Raw genomic sequence first — 18,519 nt, 5'->3', positions numbered from 1 at the left:
AAGTCCATAGTTTTCTCACTGTCCATGTATTGAATCCTAGAGATACTATTAATATAAGGGGCCCTGACTGCGTGGTTCTTGCCCCTTGGCCAGTCTCTGTGGATTGAGAGGGATAGGCCCTATGGTTGGTCAGGCCTAGATCATGCCTGCCCACAGGAGGGCCAGCCGCTCCTGTGAATCCCATTGAACCTCTGGGATAGACAAGCATAGACACTCTCTGTAGTTATCTTGCAGAACACGAAGAGGAACAAATAGGATGAGAACATCTTAAAGTGAAAATATTTGTCAGTTTATGAGATGAAAAAACAGTTATAAATCACTGTTTCATCTTGCTTTTATTTGATCATTTCAGTAATAGGTTTTTACCAGTATTTTTTACATTTTTATTAGGCTTTTGTATTTCTTCCATGAGTTGTCTTTTCATGTGTTTCACTCTTTCTACTGTGATTTTAGTGGTCCTTACTTATAAGAACTCTTCATATAGGAGGGCTTCCTTTCTTTCATGCTTTGATATCTGAAAAATTATTATGTAACAGTTATGTATGAATTTTCACAATATGAAATCTTTAAGATGTTTTTCTAAAATATTAATTGATAATCAATAAACAGTGAAAGTTTCCTATTCAGATACGAATAATAAATAGAAACATAATTTGAAATACTCTCCATTTGGAAAAAATCCAAATTGAATAATGGAGTAGATTTTATCTGTGAGGATTATTTACTTTTGGAAAACATTGTTTTCCAAAGCAAAATTTTTGGATATATAGGCCTGTATTTTTTTTACATGTTAAGAAACAGTAGCCACATTGAATTTTGATGTGTAGCAACTTAGGTGTCCTTCACCGTTCTTTTTATTATAAAGAGCTCTGGGTCTTTTAGTGAAGAAAGTAAATGAAGACTTTTTTTTTTTTTTTTTTTTTTTTTGTGACAGAGTCCTCTGTTGTCCAGGCTGGAGTGCAGTGGCATGATCTCAGCTTACTGCAGCTCCACCTCCCGGGTTCAAGAGATTCTCCTGCCTCAGCTTCCCGAGTAGCTGGGACTACAGGCGCGCACCACCATGCCCAGCTAATTTTTGTATTTTTGGTAGAGACACGGTTTTGCCATGTTGGCCAGGCTGGTCTCGAACTCCTGACCTCAGGTGATCCACCCGTCTTGGCCTCCCAAAGTGCTGAGATCACAGGCGTGGGCACCACGCCTGTCCAAGACCTCATTTCTTAAGTCAGTTCTTTGATTACGTAGTTGAACACGAATGTTTATGCCACTTAATAACAAATCTGTAACCCCGGTAGTTCATAAATATGTTTTGAATGCATTATTTAATGTCTTAATGTAGTATGTGATATGCCTAGGATAAAGATTGATTTTCATCTAACAGAATATTTTATTTAAAAATTTAGAAGTCATTTGAAATTGTGACAGCATGATGCTTTTGAATATATTTGTATATGAGATGAAAGATTTTTGTTTTCCGTTTGGTCAACTAAATAATATGTATTTTTCTACATTGGAAAATAAGATAAATTGGAATTATTCTTGTTTTTACATAATATGCACATTGGTAATAATTAAAGTGTATGTGAAAAGTAGAGTTTTTGAATTTGGATTATTCCTAACAAAACACAGTATTTTGAAACCAGTAGAAAAGTTTTTATATTTTCAAAGGGAATCAAGAATTGGATTAGTATAGTCTGTAAATGTGAGGTAATATAATTGTGTTTACTTTAAAAGTATGTTTAGCTTTTCCTTTTCTCCTTTTAACATACCAGTAAAAGGAATTTATTATAAAGAATGCAACAATACTGAAATGAGTAAGCCCAATGTTAGTCTCTTCTCCCACGCCTTCTCCATTCAGTCCTCCTTTAGAACAGGTGAGTATCTATCCTCCCACCTGTTTTTGCAGACATATCTAAAACTGATTATTTTAATCCAGTGTGTTTCAGAAATGTTCTCCAAAATATAGTAAGTTGGAAGAGATTGAATGAATACCATCAGGAAATCCAGGGACACAAAATTTGAAAATTGTATTTAATGCTTTGCAATAATGCTTAATCCATGCACAATTTGAATTTCACTCTTGTTACTTTTGCAAGGTATAAAATCATTCTCCTCGAAGATTTATCCCAGTATAATTAAAGATGTATTCATACTGCATGAGTCATATACTTTTTGAAGAATACAGTGTATTCCTCTTCACATCAGTATTCATTAATCTGTAACAGAATTATGGATCAGCAGACTCTATAAAACCAGGCTGCTTTATATCATGTATCATTTGAAGAAACTTTGTTAAACATGTGCAATTTAAATATCAAAATCAGTTTTAAATACTACAAGTTTTAGTGAAATTAAATTGTTATCCTCATTGAATTTTTAAAACTTCAGTTATCTTCTTGCTTTTGGAAAAAGAATTACTGCATTCTTACTGACATAATAGTAAACTGTCATAAATACTTAGTAAAAAGTGGTGCATAGAGAAATTTTCAAAATGTCTTCTCTTCCTAAAATGTAAAGAGCTGCTTTTAAAGAAAGTTGTAAAGACAGAAAATAAGCTAAACACAGTTAGAATTTAATGATTTTGGCCATAAAATGGAAATGTTATATTTTTGTAACATTATCAGTCCTCTTGATTAAAATCCTGATAATATGGTACAGCATCCTTAGAATTTAGTCAAAATTAAAATAGCTGGACCTTTTAAATCCAGGCATCAAAATCCTGGTTTATCATTGTAGTATATTCTTTAGCAGGTTTTATTCTGGGGCATTTAATTTTAAGGATTATAGTTCCAGCATCCTATTAAATTACATTTCTTGGCCTCAAGTATTAGAATTTAAATCACTGATATTTTTATAAGAGTAAGAATTTTGTGCAAATGGCCCTGGAAACTTATTTTGGAAGCTAGAGACTGGACTTTGTCTTTTCCAAAATTGAGATACACTTGTGTAGGGATGAGGCGGGGATACGGTTTTAGGAATTAATGCTTTGAAAACTGAGCCTCAGCCAATCACCTTAATTTCCTGAAGTGATAATCTGTGGTACATTTAAAATTTGAAAAGTAATTCTTTCAGGGTGGTATATGATTATTGCTCTGGTTTGATGGGTTTAGGTTCGAGGTACCTATAAACTTTAGTACCTTGACAATCAGTTAGTGAAGGCATTAATTGGTTGGTAGAGCAGCTCATTTAATTTCTTATACCATATTCTCAGAATTATTTAGAATTACTAGAGTAATAACTGTAAATCAATTTTTAGCAGACTGAATAGGTCATTTAGTGATGTGCTTTGGTGGTGAAGTGTTAAAATCTTTATCTGACCCCCTTAATAATGATTATTGACTGAGTTTTATTATTGATAACAATTAGGTCATTGAACATTCTGATTTTCCTTTTTTCTTACAGATGAACCAACTAGCCCTAGCATTGATCATGATATTGCACATATCCCTGCTTCTGCTGTTATATCAGCCTCTACCTCTCAGGTCCCCTCCATAGCAACAGTTCCTCCTAGCCTCACAACTTCAGCTCCATTAATTCGCCGTCAGCTCTCACATGACCACGGTACGTCTAAAGGGTGGTTTTGTAAACCGTATCTCATGCTCTGTTTTCCACTTAGAATAGTATGATAAACTGATGTTTCCACCGTTAAAAGAATCTGGGAACCACTTGTGAATGTCTAAATATTGGATTTTAATTAATTACAGAATCTGTTGGCCCTCCTAGCCTGGATGCTCAGCCCAACTCAAAGACAGAAAGATCAAAATCATATGATGAGGGTCTGGATGATTACAGAGAAGATGCAAAATTGTAAGTCTCAGGTGTATTATTTTAAATATTTGTATGTGGGTGGGTGTGCAGCATGACCTTGACACATAAGTTCAGAATTTAATGATGTCTTATGTTTTCTAACTTTGACATTAGAAATGCAAATAAATAAAGTTGTTAATGGTAACATTAAATTGAATTTTAAAAGTCAGTAACACACAAACATGGTAGAAAAATGTGTTAGATACTCTCATCCTAGAAACTGCAGCCATTCAGTACTATTCAGACATAATATGTTACTGTTTTCTTTTGTGTAATTCTAGAGCTATTCTATACATAAAATCATATGTACACTACCTAAATATGCATATGTGTGTGTGTATTGTATTCTAATTATTTTTACAAACAAATGACGCATGGTATAGACACTGATCTTAGAGATCCTTAAATGCATATAGTCCTGGCTCATGCTGTTTCATGATTTTTTAATTTTCCATTGAATAGTTTATACCATAATATACTTAACCAATACTCTATATTAATAGACATTTATATTGTTCAAATCTTATGCTATCACAAATACTTCATTGACTATATTGTACATAGTTCAGTTAGCACATGTGTGAATAAATATAATTGAAAACAGGATTCTTACATCAAAGGGTATGTGTATTTTTATTTATTTTAAAAATTTATTTATTTTTGAGACATTTTGCTCTTGTTGCCCAGGCTGGAGTGCAATGGTGCGATCTCGGCTCACTGCAACCTCCACCTCCTGGGTTCAAGCGATTCTCCTGCGTCAGCCTCCCAAGTAGCTGGGATTACAGACATGCGCCACCTAAGTTTGTATTTTAGTAGAGACCGGGTTTCACCATGTTGGTCAGGCTGGTCTCAAACTCTTGATCTCAGGTGATCCACCCACCTCGGCCTGCCATATTTTTAATTTTAATATCTATTGTTAATTGCTGTCCATAAAAATTATACCAAACCACATTCCCACCAACAATATAGAAAAGCCTCTGCTGTTACACTCTAACACAGTGTATTGTTTGATACATATATTTTTAATTATTATAATGGCATATTGCAGATTTAATTTGACACTTAGCGGTTGAACACCATTTCGTATATTTAAGATATTTATATTTTTCTGTGAACTGATTTTTTATATTTTTTGACTATTTTCTATGGATTCTTCTGACTTCTGCATCCTTTTTATATAAAGAAAGCTAACATTTTTCTGTGATGTGTTGCAAGTCTTTCCTAATTCAATATTTTTCATTTTTTTTAAACCATGCAAAAATATTTAAAATTTTTTCTGTGGCTAAATTTAGGAAGTATTTGTGGACTTTGAATTTTGAGTCATATTGTATCAAAAAATTCTGTCACTACTCCAGAATTATAACAAAATTTGTGTTTACTTTTTATTTTTTTGTAAACTTACAACTTTGACTCATCTGGAATTAATTTATTCAAATTAGATAAAGAGACAACTTTACATTTTCTAATATCTCTATTGTCCCAAAAGTACCTGTTGAATGTCATCCTTTTCCCACTGATGATACACCATCTTTATTATATACTAAGTCATATGTATTTAATTTTATTGTGGGGCTCTATTCTATTCAGTTGATTTATCTGTGTATTAATGTACACGAGGTTCTATTAATTATGGTAGTTTTATAATGGCTGTCTTACCTGGTAAGGCTATTATTTTATGTTTTTTCAGAATTCTCCTGGCTATTTTTATTTTAGTATTTGAACCTTAAAATCAGATTTTCTAGTTCTTGAATTCTTATGTACATTTTCATTGATACAATGATTAATTTATAAATTAACTTGGGGAATACTCACATCTTTATGATACTGAACCTTATGTTAAAGAACTATTTGTCTTTTTTGTTATCTTTGCATACAGTCCTCTGAGGGTTCCATTTGGTTATTCTTTATATTCCAATAAAAGTAGTTCTTTCTGGAGCAGCTACTTGAGGGAGGTTTGTGTGAGGCTAGCAGGGCTTGCTTCCAGGGTAGCAGGAATTTTCCTAAAGATACAGGGTTGGATTTGTGAGCTATTTTAGCCTTTATTTCTTCCTCATTATAAGGTATCAAAAACTGCCGTTATTTCAGAGTCTACCGCACCCTACACCAACTACACACTGTTTCCTGCAAAGATGGCAGGACTGTATGTTTCCTCATTCTCCTCTGATACTCCATGGTAACAAATGAGGCTCCTGTCACCAGCTTCAGCACACTATTTTCCATTGTTCCAAACAAGGGATGGTTGGTTTCAATCTCTCAGAAATCAATGTAGTGCAGTTTTGAGATCTGCAAGTGATCGGTGCCCTGTTCTTTCTTCCTGTATCCATTGTTTACTTCACTGCAGTTAGCCACCCTTCTTTGTATGGTATAGTTCAGAGTTCCAGTGTCTTCTGATATGGCTGAAGATTGAGTTTGCATATCTGTTTCTGATTACATTGTTGTTTGAGGGGGAGGTTTCTGAGAGGAGAAAACAGTGACACCTTTAGTAACATCTTAAAACTCTTAAGTTTCTTAAATGAATTTTGAGTTTAAAAAAAGTTTATTGTCTCTTAATAAAAGTTAAATTATTTTCGATTACTTTAACATGAACCTGTCTCCTGAAGCTCTAAGCCTGTTCAGTGGCAACAGTTGTCCTTCTTTTTGAAAGCAGTCATAATGTGGTTAGAGTAGAAGAGTGAAGGGCCAGGACTGTCTGTAACTGTGCCCTCCCTGCCACATTTCCAGTTCAGGGTATCCACCAGCAGGATGAGTGGAGATGACAGGGAGCATCTCCCTGAAGCTGGCTGCTAATGGCAACTGCGTACTGATCATAATTAACATCATGGAAATCCTTAATATAGCATTGCAGCTACAGTTAACTAATAACATAAAACCCAGTGTTCAGCCTGAGTAGCTTTTTCTTTGATAAAAAAAAGAAAATCCCACACTTCAAGCAGAAACAATTTTAATTTACCAGATCAATTAAGAAAGCTTTAATTATTAGGTGGAACTTTTTTTTTTATAAATTAGCTTTTTTTTCTCTTCCATTGAATAGTGGACATTTAACATGATAATGATGAAATGTCAGATTATTATTGAAAGATTAATTGTAATATTCAAATTATTCTTACATCTTTAAGATTTTTTTTGCACTAATTGAAAATATTTATATATTTTTTCCCCAACAGGTCCTTTAAGCACGTATCTAGTCTGAAGGGAATCAAGGTTGGTATTAGAGTGTTTCTGCTTACCTTAGTTTATCTCTTCATAGAGAAGTACTTCTTTTACCCAGTAGACATTTAATATTTAAATATTATAATATTTTATTCTGTAAGTATGTAATACTTGATACACATTGTGCTGATTTTTCTGACTTTATCAGTTCAAGGCCCAGCAGTCCTAACTGCCCAGCAGTCCTTTTTGTATTTTGTTGTATGCTTTTCTATCCTGGAAATTATTTCGTGGCTTCCCCCCAACACCCCCCACCCCACCCCGTTCTCTTTCTTCTCCCTCCCCTCATACTTCCCTGAAAACATAGAAACTATTAGACAGGAATTTCCTTATTTATCATCTCCAAAAATATCAGTTTCCTGCCTTTTTCAACCTCCACCTCCTGGGTTCAAGCGATTCTCCTGCCTCAGCCTCCCAAGTAGCTGAGATTACAGGCGCCTGCCATGCCTGGCTAATTTTTGTATTTTTAGTAGAGATGGGGTTTTGCCATGTTGGCCAGGCTGGTCTCGAACTCCTGACCTCAGGTGATCTGCCCGCCTTGGCCTCCCAAAGTGCTGGGATTACAGGCGTGAGCCACTATCCCCAGCCAGTCCCCTGCCTTTATACCCACACTTGCTGCCTTCCTTATTCTTACCATAAATATTGCTGTGCTTGTACCATTATCCTATTAAAAACCAACCCTCACACTTCTTTGGATTCTCTTGCCTCTCACTTCCTTGGTGCCCTTCTGCACAGTCACCATTTTTCCAGTGACTCATTCACTCACTGTTGTCTGCACCCATGTTCTATTTCCTACATTAAAATAGAAACCTTCCTGGTATCCACATCCTGCTTTATTCACTACTCCTTTTCACAGCAGAACCCCTTGAAAAAACTATAGTTTCTACTTCTTCTCAGCCCACACACATCAGAACAACACTGACATTCAGGTTCCAAAACTAATGGTTAACCTTGGTTTTTAACTTCCTAGAGCCCTCACTGGTATTCAACACAATTTCTGGCTCCCTTCCTGAAACACTTTCTTCTGCTGGCTTCCATCTTGCCACACTTTCTTGCTCTTCCTTCTAACTGAAAGACTACTTCTCCATCCCCTCTGCAGGCTCTTTTGCTCCACCTAATATTTAAATGTTGGAATGCCTAGAGTTGTTCTGACCCTTCTTTATCTACCCCGATTTCCTCAGTGATCTTATGCAGAGGTCTCCCAAAGTTTACATGGCTATCCTTGACCTCCTTCCTGAACTGCAGCTCGTGTCAGCTGCCGTCACTTGGATGTTTAATCAGCAACTCAAGGTTTACGTGATGATTAGACCCCAGTTACCCCCAGACCTCCTTATCCCTTAGTTTTCCCCATCTCATTAAGTTCACTTCCATTCACCTTCTTGATGAAGCCAAATATTTCAGAACTAGCCTTGTTTCTTCTTTTTTACTTTCCCCCATATCAATTCCAGACTACCCTGAATCTTCCCGTCTTCACCTATACTACTTAAATCCAAGCTGCCGTCATCTCTCACCTGGATTCCTATAGTCACAGCTCTTTTCACGCGTGTCCCTTTAGAATCCACTCTTGACAGAGTACTCAGAGTGAGCTTTGAACTGGGTGATCAGTTACTCCCCCAATTCATCAATTAATGCTTCTTTCACACTTCCTACCATGGCCTAAAAGACCCTTAATGATCTAGAGTTAGCTGGCTGTTTATTGATCACATTAATCAGCGAACATTTAAAGTGATAATGTTGATATACAGTCAGTAGCTGTACATTCTCATCAAACTCTCTTCCCTCTGACCTTTTATGGCTGGCTCCTTATTTTTCCTCCAAATTTCAACAAAATATTATTTCTTCAGAGAAGCCCTGCCACCTCATCACCAGTTTCTAGCTGCTTCTCAGCCATTCGTTATTGCATCTTGCCGTTTTCATTCTTCAAGTAACATAAATCACAAACGGATCATTTTCTCATTTTTCACTAAAATGTGAACTAATAAGAACAGGAAAATTACGTCATTTGTTATTTTTAATGGTTAAAAGATGATAATTCACATTTTTTAAACGAGACTAGAAATTTTTAAAAATATAAAGTTAGGATTTTTCAAAAATAGCCCTTCACTTGAAACATTAAATACAAGTTTTCCACAAAGCAGTTTCCATGTGCAAATATTTATAAAGGAAAATGCTGACATTTTACTGTTTTCTTGGTCTTTTCTATAGATCGCAGACAGCCAAAAGTCATCAGAAGACTCTGGGTCCAGAAAAGATTCTTCCTCAGAGGTCTTCAGTGATGCTGCCAAGGAAGGGTGGCTCCATTTCCGACCCCTTGTCACCGATAAGGGCAAGGTAGTGTGTTTTCTAAGCCACCCTGAGTGTCAGAAATGCAGACCCTGACAAACCATAAAGCCTGTATACATAAAATGACGTGATATCCAGATTAAAGAGTTAAAAAAAAACCATTTATAAATAGATTTTTCTACATTAAAAAAAGTATTCCTTAAAAAAATTCTAAATTATTGCATTAATTTGGTACTTTTTGTCCTGTGTATCAGCTACATGTAGAATATATTGTCTTACGTTTTGGCAATGTAAAAAGGAAATCTAAGTATTTAAAAAGGAACTCTGCTTTTCTTATTAGTTTATTAGCAATGGGTTATTCCGTTGTCCTTTAGGAAGTGGCAATTCAGTTTTAAATTTTTATGTCTCTTTTCTTAGTTTATTTTAAATTACCTTTATAACTTTGTTTCATTTTATTTTAAAAATATTAAGTTAAACAAATATAAAAATATCAATATATGCATCCAGTAGATTTCAACAGAAAAAGACTTTACCATAAAATTTTTCTATAATATTTGGACAGCTTATGTATAAGAACATTTTAATGCTGTCAGAAGAGTTAAAAAATTTTAAGAAAGCTCACTTTGGATGTGGATAGAGTTGCTTAGCCATATAAAGTTGATGAGCTCTGTTAATTAGTTATGTATACAATTGTTGGAGAACTCCTGCAGTATCTGTCATTTGTGTGCTCTAAGACGTAAGTCTTTCACTCAACAGGTTTTTTGGACCGATTTTTAAATTTTCTATTCCGTTACTGTTTTTGATATATTTTGCTACATTTATTTTATTTGATTAGCTTTGTTCATATTGCCTTCCCAACTAAAGTTGGGATTTCACAGTCCTTGACTTTGATATGAATACACTGCCTAACTCAGTTTATGCTCCACAGTTTTTATCCTTCCTCTCCTCACAAATAATGTAGTGAGCTAAATCTGCCACCTGCTACACTAGTTATATGTAAATGCAGAGGAAAGGTGTTGCTTAATGTGCTTATCCTGTCACAAAGATTTAGCCAAATATTGACTATTAATGAACTGTCGCATGTTTTCTAGCGAGTTGGTGGAAGTATTCGGCCATGGAAACAGATGTACGTTGTCCTTCGGGGTCATTCACTTTACCTGTACAAAGATAAAAGAGAGCAGACGACTCCGTCTGAGGAAGAGCAGCCCATCAGTGTTAATGCTTGCTTGATAGACATCTCTTACAGTGAGACCAAGAGGAAAAATGTGTTTCGACTCACCACGTCCGACTGTGAATGCCTGTTTCAGGCTGAAGACAGAGATGATATGTTAGCTTGGATCAAGACGATCCAGGAGAGCAGCAACCTAAACGAAGAGGTGGGTGTTCAAAGGAATGCTGGAGAAATCTGACCCTTTCACAACACTTTCTTACAAAGATCTAAGGAATATGATATATCATTTTTATAAAAAATTATAATATGCTATTTTCATGTAAAACAGTTGATGAAAACTCAAACATACCTGTTTTATATTATTTTCACACATTGGAAAATCACCATCACTGAACTAGAAAAATAGGTTATTTATATATGCTGTATACCTTCTCAGAAGCAATGAACTACATTCCTAGTCCTGGTTGTTTGTGACCAAGTTATTCCAGATCCATTTCCATCTTTCAAAGACAGGATTGTTGTAGGGCTTAAGTTACAGTAAAAATACTTACCAGTATAAATAACTATATAAATGCAGAGTGATACTGATGATTTTTGTTAATAGAACTATACAGTCAAGAATATGGAATAGCCTACTGTCACACAATAATTAATTAGTTTCTAAGAAAACTTGCATTTTCAAAAATCATAAGTCAGCTTTTTTTTTTTGAAATGAAGTCCTGCTCTGTTGCCCAGGCTGGAGTGCAGTGGCGCGATCTTGGCTTACTGCAAGCCCTGCCTCCCGGGTTCACACCATTCTCCTGCCTTAGCTTCCCCAGTAGCTGGGACGACAGGCAGCCGTCACCATGCCCGGCTAATTTTTTGTATTTTTAGTAGTGATGGGGTTTCACCGTGTTAGCCAGGATGGTCTCTATCTCCTGACCTTGTGATCCGCCCGCCTCGGCCTCCCAAAGTGCTGGCATTACAGGCGTGAGCCACCGCGCCCGGCCCAGCATTTCTTTTTCATGCAGAACAGTGTTTAGGGATTTGAGAATTTACAGCTTATGATCATCAAGGTATTTTCACAGTAGGAATTTCAATAGTAAAGATAGTTTTTAAAGTATGTATAACTATAAACTTTATCAAGCAAATCTAGCAATGATGAAGTAGCAGTTGCTTAAGTATTTTCTTATCATTAACACAGTTTTTTCTTCACTGTATTCTCACTTTTCATGCCTATTTATTATAACCAAAAAAGGGGCACAAAGTTCTCTTTTAATACTCAGGAATGCCTACATTAAATGTAAACTTAGGCAAATTATGTTCTAATTTAGTCATTTCCATTATATCCAATTCAAAGTATTAAAACGTTACACCATAGGAAAAGTGTGCTTTTTTCCTTTGGTAGTTTACACTCTGCCTTGTTTGTGGTTAAAAATAACACCAGATCTTTATCAGTGCAACCTATGTTGTACAACTACCTGCTATACAGAGGGCATCAGACCTGAATTTTTGCAAAATAAACAGGGAGAATAAGAACTTAGATGTGGATTTCAGCTTTAAGTAATAGTTCAGAGGAGTTCTGTGTAACAGGCACCTACTATGTGTCAGGCATTCTCTCAGGCAGTAGACTGTCATTGTTAAAACTCCTTCAGATGACTTGTTCTGTGACACATAGTGGCTGTTTGGAGGATTGAATGAGATAATGCATGTGAAGAATGCCTGCCAAGTAATAAACATTTACTTAATGTGAGCTATTATCATCACCATCTAATCTTAAGACACAGGTACACAAGTATTTTCCCCAGTTTTATAGATGAGAAAACAATAATTCACTGAGCACATACCATATGGCAGATACTATTTTAAACATTTTACATGCATTAATCTCAGCAACCATATGAATGTGTCCTATTATCATCACCACCATTCTAAAAATAAGGAAACAGTGGCAAAGAGAGGCTAAATAATTTCCCTAAGGTCACACAGTGACTTAAGCATCAGGGGTAGGATTTAAATCCAGGCAGTCTTATTCTAGATCTTAATCATATGATCTCTCAGCTGATAAGTTGGAAGAGTCTATTTAAATTCAAGATAACTTACTCCCGTATTTAAAGACTGTATTCTTTGTAAACTGTATCATCATTCACTATCATCAAAATGAGGCAAGTTAAAAAAAATTGAGAACCCCAGTCAATATCAATGTATAATTGGAATGAATAGGAAAAAAAGGATCACTTTATGGTCAACTCTGGGTTTACCATATAGCATTTCATACAAGTTAACTCACAGAGGTTAAAAAAAAATCATGCAAATTTTGAGCTTTTCTCTTATCTTCTGATAATGTAACTGCCGCTTGTGATACTAGTTGATCCTTGGTTTCACTGTCCTTAAAAATTAGTCACTAACAAATTCTGGCAGTCTGTTTTCATCTTTTATCCCCCTATATTATTTGTTTTTCTTTTTGAAGAAAAATCACTTACACGTATATTTCTTAAATGCTGATCATTTTTTCTGGTATTAGAGAAAACACTGGCTGCTTCCTAGTCATTTATTTTAAATGGACGGATCAATTCAATAAGTATTGAACACGTGTTACTTGCTGGTACTATCCTAGGTATCGCATGGATACAGAAAAGAAGCAAAACCCTTTGGCAATGTTGGGAGGCACTTGGAAAATCTGTCACACAGTGATGTTGAATAGAAGCTTTGAAACAGCCCCACTGAGAACAGATGACTGAGAACAGATGATAGTAGTGTTTGTGTTAAATAAGCAAAGCAGTACAATAGAAAGCCTCAAAAAAGTAAGGATCACTTATTTATGTTTAGAATTGATTTTCTAATTTTACTTCATTCTGTAGGACACTGGAGTCACTAACAGGGATCTAATTAGTCGAAGAATAAAAGAATACAACAATCTGATGAGGTGAGAATCCCACCTTGCCTGCAGTTAATTTGGATATAAAATCAGTACAGTCATCCCCCTTATTTGCAAGGATACATTCCAAGACCCCCAGTGGATGCTTGAAACCGCGGATAGTACCAAATCCTCTCTACACTATATTTTTTCCCATATAGTAATGGGCGGGTAGTGTATACAGTGTGGCTACTCGGGATGAAAGGATGATTCTTATTCTGGGCAGGACTACAAAATTGAAAGCTTATGAATTGTTTATTCCAAGAATTTTCCAGTTAATATTTTCAGACCATGGCTCACCACGGGTAACTGAAACCATAGATAGAGGGGGATTACTGTAATTGTTAACGAATGTCATTTCCTTCAACAGCAAAGCAGAACAGTTGCCAAAAACACCTCGCCAGAGTCTCAGCATCAGGCAAACTTTGCTTGGTGCTAAATCAGAGCCAAAGACTCAAAGCCCACACTCTCCGAAGGAAGAGTCAGAAAGGAAACTTGTCAGTAAAGGTATTGATGTTAGCTTTCTAACAAATAAATATGATGATTTAAAATTGGCATCGTAGAGGTACGTTTATGTTTTCTGTACCATTTCTACTGACCAGGCCCCATGTCAACTAGCTCAAAATTCATAGTAGGCTTGGTCTGGGCTCATTGGGCCTTTCCCTTTGTGAGGCCCAAGACACCAGCTTCATTATAAAGAGAAAGTGAGGGAAAATACAAACAATACTTAAATCAGAGACATTACAAATTTAAATGACTCCGAGGATTCAGGTCCTATCATTTTGAAATAAAACTATTACTTTTCCCTTTGTTGAAGTCTCACTATAAAGATGACACACTGATTCTATGTATTTTTTTTTTTTTGCTGTTTTAAAGAAAATTATAGCACACATTATAAAAGAATGAAGTAAAAGTTATATGGAAGAGAACATATTTTTGTTAAATATAGGATGTATTATTTATATTACAGGACTTGGATTTATGTAAACATTGATAAAGTGTTTTTAAAGTCATGATTTAGACACTCATTTCCATTTTATTATGTTGTTTTATTTTGACTGGCAATCAAAAGATGATACCAGTCCCCCAAAAGACAAAAGCACATGGAGAAAAGGCATTCCAAGTATCATGAGAAAGACATTTGAGAAAAAGCCAACTGCTACGGGAACTTTCGGCGTCCGACTAGATGACTGCCCACCAGCTCATACTAATCGGGTAGGAGACACCAGCCCACCGGATTTCCTCAAGTCATTAATTCAGTTTTGATTATAATGGGATCTGAGTATATAGCCTTTCAGACAACAGAGACTGTCAATCTGTTTTCCTCTTCATAGCAGACCTTAGACCTTAGTTTCCCTAAGTATTTCTGACCTGTAATGCTTTTTTTCTAATGTATTGACTCCAAAATTGAATAATTATTCAACCATTAGGAATTTGTCTGAACATCTTCAAATCGTGTGTTTCTGCTTTTAGCATCTTAAAACAAGGATGAGAACAAGGACCTGATTAAGAAAGTATAATACATGTAAATGTATGTGCATATATTTAAAACACCCATGCTAGGATTCGTATCATGAATTGATATTACTCTCTCCTCCTCCTCTTTTCTTGACTCTTTATTCAGTGGAACGGTTTCCACATTCTCTTTACCTGTTGTTACTTTTTAGAATGTTATCTCTCTGGGGGTCCCTCTCTTTCTCTCGGTCTCTTTGTTCTCTTCTTACTGTCTCAAATATCTCTTGCAGGTTTTATCTATTCCCAGATCTATAATGTCTGTATTCTTTATGTTACATAACAGCAATTTATGTTTCCTTTTGGATGAAAGGGGCATTTTAGCTGTGATATACAACTACTAAACATTTGTGCTGCATTAAATAAAATGTTTATTTCTTGTTTTGCAGTATATTCCATTAATAGTTGACATATGTTGCAAATTAGTTGAAGAAAGAGGTCTTGAATATACAGGTATTTATAGAGTTCCTGGAAATAATGCAGCCATCTCAAGTATGCAAGAAGAACTCAACAAGGGAATGGCTGATATTGATATACAAGATGATGTAAGTTTGCTTATTTGAATAACTGATCCTTTTTTTCCCCTTTGGTGGAACTGGATGTGAAAATACTATATTTCTATTTTGTACACCTAGAAATGGCGAGATTTGAATGTGATAAGCAGTTTACTAAAATCCTTCTTCAGAAAACTCCCTGAGCCTCTCTTCACAAATGGTGAGTTAACTCCCGTGAAAGATACCAGATGAAATGGTTCAAGTTACAATTGGAAAACCATAGAATATTAAATTGAACAAGGACAAAATGTCTTGGTCAAAGGAAGCAGGAGGCTTTGTTTAGTTCTCCCTCATATATTAAAAACATAAAAGTCATTAAAAACATAAAAGTCATTTAGGTTCAGTGAAATATGTATTATCTTGTTCATACATGTTTGCAGCCAAATTAATATTATTGTTTCCAGTCAAATGGCTTCTGACATCATAAGGTACAATGAGTAGAAAAATGTTTTTTCAGTCAAGCCAAGTATTTAAGTGCCATGTAAGACACTTTACTAGATGTTGTTGGAGGGTGGGGGAGGAATGGACAGGCTGTGTAAATATAGGATGGTTCCTGCAGGGAACTTACATTTTAGAGATTTACATTTCAAAACTATTAGAACTCTTTCCTATGTTGTGGTTTAAAATTGATCCTTAAAGGGAAACTAGATTACAATTCACCTAGGCAATTTAAGATAAACTTGTTTTATTGTTCTTGTCGTCAGATAAATATGCTGATTTTATTGAAGCCAATCGTAAAGAAGATCCTCTAGATCGTCTGAAAACATTAAAAAGACTAGTAGGTATTATTTTATATTTTGGGGGATACAACTAAAATTCAGCCTCTGAATCCATCGTGAAAATAATCTGTTTCAGATTCACGATTTGCCTGAACATCATTATGAAACACTTAAGTTCCTTTCAGCTCATCTGAAGACAGTGGCAGAAAATTCAGAAAAAAATAAGGTATGTAAAATGCTTATTGAAGAAATGTACTTTTAGTGGCTTTAGTTTAAAAGATATGCTTCATTACTTCATGCCAAATAGTCAATAAAAGGTTTGTAATTCAACATCAAACTGGGTAAGTCCTTCTTAAAATTGTTTTTAAAAGCAAAAGATCCCAAAATAGATCCCAAAATACCAGTTGTCACCATTTTAAAAGGATATTTTAAAAGATTTCTTTTATGGTTATTCAGTAAGAAAAATGAAAAAGTCAGAAATTTTATTTCTCTGCTTTTTAGCTGTATATCAGTATTTTGAAGAGGTAACATATGCATACGCTACAACAGTCAAAAGGCCAAATAGAATACAGGGAAAACAGACAAGTCATTTTCATTCCTTTTAACACCACCACATTTTCTTTGTCAAACACAACAAAATATATTCTTTATATTGTCTAATATTCAGTTCACATTCAGTTTTTCTTTTTTTTAAATTATATTAGAGACAGGGTCTCACCATGTTGCCCAGGCTAGTCTCAAACTTCCGGGCTCAAGCAATTCACCTGCCTCCCAAAGTGCTGGGATTATAGGCATGAGCCACCATGCCCAGCCCCATTCAGTTTTTCTTGATTGTAAAAGTGTCTTTGTAGGGTTATTTGCTTAAGTCAATATCCAAACAAGGTCTACACATGGTATTTGGTTGACAGGTTGTAGTCTTAACTTAGTTTTTTGATGATTATTGCCTAAATCCATTATATCATCAGAGATTTTAAAATGATGATTTTCTAACTCAAGGGCATTACTTCTTAAAGTACTGAAGCAGTCGTTTTAATTTCTGGAGAAGAAAATAAAAGAATACCACAAGCTCAGGAATATTGATGACAGTCTTTTCTGAGTGATTTTTCCTTAAGGTAGAGAAAGATAGATCATAGTTTAAGAAAGATAGATCAGTTTAGTGACTGTGCATGTTCTGGAAGTTGTAAGGATTGATAATGAGAAGAGTGTCAACCTCTATTACCTGCAAATCAAGAAGCTTACTTCCTTTAGGTGCTCAATTTCCTCCATAGTGATAGGGCTACAAAATGGTTAGAAAAAAAAAAAAAGAGAGAAAGGAAGTGAAAGCCTAGACTGTTGCCAGAAATTCATGCTGTAGGAGCCAAAGAGTTTTCAATATAATTATAGCTGAAATAGTCTGTAATTAATTTCAGTATTTCCTGAAATCTATTACATCATTCATCGTTTTGCTGAATGTTAGGAGTACTGTTGGTCTAGTTAATTTAGAAAGTACTGAATTAATCTTTAGCACAGGTCTTTACTGAAGAATTTTTTGTGTCTTTAATATAATTACACTGAATCTTGAAGATGGGGTATGGTATTTTATGGAATATCTTTCAAGAAAAATACAATTTTTAAATTTATGAATAAACTGTAAACTATTTTACGAGTTTTATGTAGGAACCAGCTGAAACTGTTTACCCAGATAAAATATTACGGTGTATACTTATAAATATTAATGTTTGTTATCATTAGTCTAAAAACATAAATCATAGTCAAGAGTCTAGTAAAAATTTTACATAAGGCATTTGAGATGGTAGACTTCTGTTTTTTGAGCCACCAGCACCAGCACAGATTTAAGAGTAGGATGAGTACATATTCTAGAGGGAGACCAGAAACATTTCTGGGTGCCCAGTTTCAAGTACACCTTTCCCACACATAGTTTCTTTCTACCAAGCCAACTCTCTAGAAGAATCCTGACTTCAACACAATTTCTTCTTCTTCCTCTGCACTGATGGTGTCGTTATGTGTGTGCTACACTACTAGTTAACATGTTAGGTGTGCAGCAGTTGCTTTTCTTTTTTTTCCCATTTTGGCTTTTTGAGTTTGGCAGTGATTTTTACCCCCCTGGGATGTTATTAGGGTTGATTAAAGTTATTTTAATCAAATACTGAATTCAAAATATATCAGATACTATAAGATTTAATGAAGGAAAACAAAAGATCCATACCTTTGACAATCTGATAATTAAACAAGGAATATCACATATGGAAATTAATGTAGCTTCAGAAGATTGGTTTCAAGTAATATTTCCAAACACTGGGTGTTTACACATTAGTGATTTTGATATACTAGAGGGAAAATCTGTAACCTTTCATGTATTTTTCAGCACTTCTT

The 18,519-nt window shown here is 35.0% G+C and overlaps 1 protein-coding gene across 4 annotated transcripts in view; it reads left to right on the top strand.

Moving 5' to 3' along the window:
* The window catches only part of ARHGAP21 (Rho GTPase activating protein 21), a 135,522-nt gene that overhangs the window by 107,916 nt on the left and 9,087 nt on the right, over positions 1-18,519 (top strand). For all 4 annotated transcript variants that reach the window (XR_008668750.2, XM_055352013.1, XM_031015314.2 and 1 more), the window contains 12 exons: positions 3,400-3,558; positions 3,702-3,804; positions 6,969-7,005; positions 9,217-9,342; positions 10,386-10,670; positions 13,306-13,370; positions 13,732-13,868; positions 14,434-14,576; positions 15,263-15,418; positions 15,509-15,587; positions 16,132-16,205; positions 16,283-16,372. Coding sequence is in view for 3 of the 4 variants with exons in the window: in XM_055352013.1 (XP_055207988.1) it covers positions 3,400-3,558; positions 3,702-3,804; positions 6,969-7,005; positions 9,217-9,342; positions 10,386-10,670; positions 13,306-13,370; positions 13,732-13,868; positions 14,434-14,576; positions 15,263-15,418; positions 15,509-15,587; positions 16,132-16,205; positions 16,283-16,372 (1,454 nt within the window). In the remaining variant the exon portion in view is untranslated. The remainder of the gene's footprint in view (positions 1-3,399; positions 3,559-3,701; positions 3,805-6,968; positions 7,006-9,216; positions 9,343-10,385; positions 10,671-13,305; positions 13,371-13,731; positions 13,869-14,433; positions 14,577-15,262; positions 15,419-15,508; positions 15,588-16,131; positions 16,206-16,282; positions 16,373-18,519) is intronic.

Source organism: Gorilla gorilla, chromosome 8, assembly GCF_029281585.2.
Source record: "Gorilla gorilla gorilla isolate KB3781 chromosome 8, NHGRI_mGorGor1-v2.1_pri, whole genome shotgun sequence".
Classification (NCBI taxonomy): Eukaryota; Metazoa; Chordata; class Mammalia; order Primates; family Hominidae; genus Gorilla; species Gorilla gorilla.
This window is presented reverse-complemented; position numbering and strand designations above follow the sequence as displayed.